General features: G+C 31.7%; 1 protein-coding gene across 1 annotated transcript in view; it reads right to left on the bottom strand.

Moving 5' to 3' along the window:
- Positions 1-1787, bottom strand: part of LOC107872655 (phenylalanine N-monooxygenase) — a 5881-nt gene extending 4094 nt beyond the window's left edge. Inside the window, exon 1 of the mRNA XM_016719289.2 lies at positions 666-1787. Coding sequence (XP_016574775.2) covers positions 666-1772 — 1107 coding nt within the window. The 5' untranslated portion in view covers positions 1773-1787. The remainder of the gene's footprint in view (positions 1-665) is intronic.
- Between the last annotated feature and the right edge of the window lie 3193 nt (positions 1788-4980).

Here is a 4980-nt window from a genome sequence, read left to right as displayed (position 1 = left end):
ACTGCATTTGAGGGATTATCTATTGCAGCAAGCATCATTTCCTGTCACTATTAATTGATTTTAAGTTATATATATCCAACTATAGGGGATCAAATAGATATCGTCAATATGTTTGTTATTTTAAACACTATTATCAGGTTATTCAAAGGATATCTTTATATCATGTAGATAATCCTCCTTAAAATGTAAAATTTATAATCTTGGAAAATAAGGCAGATTACATGCTATAGTTACTTACATGCATTCAAAGGACGCCTATAGGTAAGCCTCCTTGAATATGAGATTTGTAATCTTATAATAAAATAGATTACATGATACAATGTCGAGTTACTCAGTCGTTATTATAAGCGAGTTTTCTTAAAACGTGAAATTTATAATCTTGAAAATAAGGCAAATTAATTACCTGCTAGGTAAAGATGTCCTAATGGTATAAAAATACCTACACTTGTGGTATGTATAACTTAAATTCTTATTAGTATTGCTAACCAATAAAATAAAATAAAATAAAACAACCATATATATATATATTTTCAAAACCAAGTGTATGTCATGACATTTTTGTAACCGTAAAATCATGCATGTCACTAAAGGGAAGACGAAAATATTAAAATTTGTCAAGCTAACATGGTTTGATTAGAGTATTGAAAGTATATTTATATACTTACAAGGACTTGATCTTTAATCTCTTTAACATTCAACAATGGATTCCCATTGGTATCTTTGAGCATGATAAAAACATCAAGGATGTCTTCTTCCACAAATTTGTTACCATCCTTCCACATTTGAATCCTCTTGTCAACTTCATGATTAATGTATTTACTTGTTGTGGCAAAGGCATTCTTAAGAATTGCCGTGTGGCCGTCTAAATCAAAAGCACTTAACCATGGTAAGTAATCAGAGATACCAAAAGAATGGAAATATTCAAAAAGTATGAAAAGTGCATTAACTTGCTTCTCGTCCTCGTCCTCGTTTACAAACAATCTCTTGCTAAAAATCATGTTCTTAATAACATTTGCACAATGATATCTTGTCAATTTCCTCATGTTAATAATACGGGTACTACTTTGGTTAATGCACTGATTATAAATGAATCGAAGAATGTGATCAGCTTCTTCATCCCTTTTAGGACGAAGCCATTGAAGAGATGTTTGTGAGAGTACATGTGAAGCAAGTACTCTTCTCATTTTCATCCATTGATCACCCATAGGGGCAAATGTTGAGGCCAAGTATCCATTACTAACGAGACTCGCAGACATGCAAATAGGCCTCGATGAGAAAATCGAGTCATGCTCCTTCAAGAAGAGGCAAGCAAGCTCAGGAGAAGTGACAGGAATGACATGGACATTGCCAAGACGAATGCAAGCGATTTCAGTGTTCATTTCCTCCATAAGTTTGTGTATCCATTCAAATGCTTGCATATCACTTAGTAGCTTTTGAGGAAGGCTTCCAACTAAAGGCCATGGTTTTGGACCAGGAGGTAATATTTTATTTGTTTTTTGGTTTCTAGTAGTAACAAATTTACTTGTTATCTTAGGGATTATTGTGGAGAAGATTTTCCATAGAATAACTACCACAACAACAATATACCCAGTGTATTCCCACAGAGTGGGATCTGAAAAGGGTAAAGTGTATGCAGTCCATTCCATTACCTCAGATAAAGTAGAGAGCTTATTTCTTATAAACGCTCGGATCAGGACGAAGATTTTCCATAGAAAGTTAAATAAAATGGAGATTATATGAGGAAGGTTTTGAAATATGAGTTTGCTCATCATTTTGCTAGTGTTTAATGAATTAATCAAGGATCAATTCTACCTTTATTTATAGCGTTGGAAGAGCTTGAAGATTATTACTACGTACAACTCTGTCCCACTTTTCTTTGTTGTTGACTCAAAACCACATATCTTTATATTTAGAAATAACAATTTAAAGTTTTCACTTTATCTCGTTTATCCAAACAAATTGATAATTACATTTAAATCTGTCACTAGACACTACCCTCCCAAATTTTTGCACTATTCTAGCGCTAACAATATTTTCTTTTTAATATAATCTTGTTACTTTTAGATTTCATTTCATTTTTAGTAGTTTTTATCTTTGAAAAATTGAAAATCACCAAAGAAGAAGACATATTTTAGGGATAAGGATATTGTTACATTTTCATAAGGAAGAGAAAATAACTTTTCATTTTGATTTAGATTTAAATAAATAAGCTAGTATTTTATCAATGATATTTTAATATTTTTTAAAGCTAGAATAAATTAGTTAATTAGTAAGTACTATTTTTTATTTTGATAATATTAAATTTTGTTAAATATATAAAATCATAAAAGGCCAAAATACAACAGCTAAAATTTTGACACCTTTACATAACTCACTTTGATTTCATTTTATCTTTTTTTGTGACAGTTTTTTTTTTCCCACTCAATACATATACTCACATACAGAGTGAGCACCCACGTTTTCCATGTCTTAGATTTCGTTACCATTTTATGTTCTTAACCATGGAAAAGACGTCGTTTTCATCTCAAACTATAGTTGAAAAGTTGAAGACACACTTCAACTATTAAAGCAATCTAATACATAATTAAACTACTTAAAAGTGAATGTTTATGCACTCTAAAATAGATATACCACTCTCATAAGGTGGGGACGTTCCACACGCACACGCCACCTCAGTACCACGCAAAAAATACAATAAATTTATTATTTTTCCTACTTTTTTCTTTTTTTGTTAAATTTAAACTTTTTCCTTCTTCATTTTCTTCTATATTCAATCTCAAAACCTCCATTGATAGCCAAACTCAAATCATCAATTAATTACCACCATCAACTTTACAAACCACCAACAAAATTGTCATCACCTTAGATTTCTTCAATTTTTTCTAACTTTGTCACCCATCTTTATCCCTTCTTTTCTCCTTCTTAATCGATTTTTCAACGAGATTGACAATTTTTTTTTAGAGTGATAGAAGAGACATGAAAACGAGAAAAACTTGAAAGTTGAAATCTGACCAACAAAAATTCTATGAAAGTGTTGAAAAATAAAATTCATCGGACTGAAAATTTTTGATGAATTAAAATCGACCACTCTTTATAGTTCTCAAAAAAATTGATAATGAAATGATTCTTCACATTACTATTCTATTAATAAAAAATAATTGAGGCATTTACATCAATAATGGTGAGTTAGATGAGGAAATTGATGGTGACATCAGTGAAATTAGTGATTGTCGGTGATGAATTGATGGCTACAGGAGTTGTTGAAATTGATAGTACTGAGTTAACATTCTTTAAAGGCTAGCTTTTACCTCAACATATTTAACTAATAAGAGTTTTAACTAATAAGAAGACAGTTGACAAACACCAGCCGGAGTGTTAACTGTACCAGCTAAACTTTTGCATCCATCGTTTTATGTTCCCAATTAAGTCCGCGTTGGCTCCAAGAGGTTGTGTAAACACAAAATAAAATGTAAGAATGGCAAAACAATTTTTTTTTTTTTTAAAGATTTGATATAGTTTGTTCTCAGGCATAACAAGGGTGATGAAATTGAATGAAAAATCAACAATGAAAAAAGAAGAAAAATCAAATTAATGAAGAAAAGGTCTTAAAAAAAAAAAGTTTCAATCACTATTAAAAATTGATTGGAAAAAAAAAAAAAAGTAGAAGATAACAACAAGTGAGGTGTGAAGAAGAAGATTTGTGAATGAGGCGGGGGTAGGGGTGGTGAAGAAGAGGATGCTTGGTAGGGAAAAAATTTTAATCTTTTAATTTTTTAATTTTTTTTTTTTGCTTTAATTATATTACCCAAGCGCCATCTTTTATTTTAATTAATTATTTTTTGCCACATCAGTTTTAGGGTGTATAAAAATTCACTTTTAAGTAGTTCAAGTGTGTATTAGGTTGCTTTAATAATTGAAGTGTGTCTTCGACCTTTCAAATATAGTTTAGGGTGGAAATAATGTCTTTTCCCATGACTTATTGATTGGATTACATTTTATCTTGGGAAAAGAGTAACAAATATATTTAAATTTTGACGAAATTTGGTGTAACATGTCTCAATTTTGCGGGGATTCTATGACCCCCTCAATTATTTATTTATGTGCATATATTTATTCAGTTAGACCACTTCAGACCCTTACGCGCTAGTGCGTGTGTCTTCACGTAGTGGTCCGACTGGTCAAATATATGACATAAGAATACAGTAATAAATAGACGCGGGGTCGAGGGGGAGGGGGGCATGAGACCCCTACAAAGTTGAGGCGTGTTACACCAAATTTTATCTTCTTAACCATGACTTATTGATTGGATTACATTTTATCTCGAGAAAAGAGTAACAAATATATTTAAATTTTGACGAAATTGGTTGTAATATGTCTCAATTTTGTAGGGGTCCTATGACCCCCACAACTATTTATTATCACATTTTCGTGGCATATATTTATTTAGTTGGACCACTTCAGATCCTTACGCGTCAGTGCGTGAGTATTCACGCAGTGGTCCGGCTGGACAAATATACGACATAAAAATACGATAATAAATAGTTCGGGAGGCGGGGCGGGAGGGTCATAGGACCCCCACAAAGTTGAGACGTGTTATAGCAAATTTTGCCAATATTTAGATATATTTTGAACCTTTTTCCCTTTTATTTTCTTAACGATTTTATCTTTGGGTAGATGCATACCGTAGGATAGATAGAGTAGGAGAGTCGAGGAATGCGTCGAAGTATCTATGTATTTGGAGGTCATTCCTGAAAGACTTGATTTATCGAGTAAAGCTTAGTATAGGATAGAGTGGGAGAGCTTTAGTTTATTCTCTCTTTTCTTTTTTTTTTGTATTTTGGACTATAACAATTCTGACATTATTTGAACATCTTCATACGCTTGCTTGCGTATTTTTGAGTATATCCAATTGGAGTGTTTACTTAAATCGATATAAGTCAATGAAGAGAACGTACAAAGTACAAACTATAGAATTTTTTT

This window comes from Capsicum annuum, chromosome 5 (genome assembly GCF_002878395.1).
Source record: "Capsicum annuum cultivar UCD-10X-F1 chromosome 5, UCD10Xv1.1, whole genome shotgun sequence".
NCBI classification, from domain to species: Eukaryota; Viridiplantae; Streptophyta; class Magnoliopsida; order Solanales; family Solanaceae; genus Capsicum; species Capsicum annuum.
The sequence above is the reverse complement of the archived record's forward strand: the minus strand, read 5'-3'. Positions and strand labels throughout refer to the sequence as shown.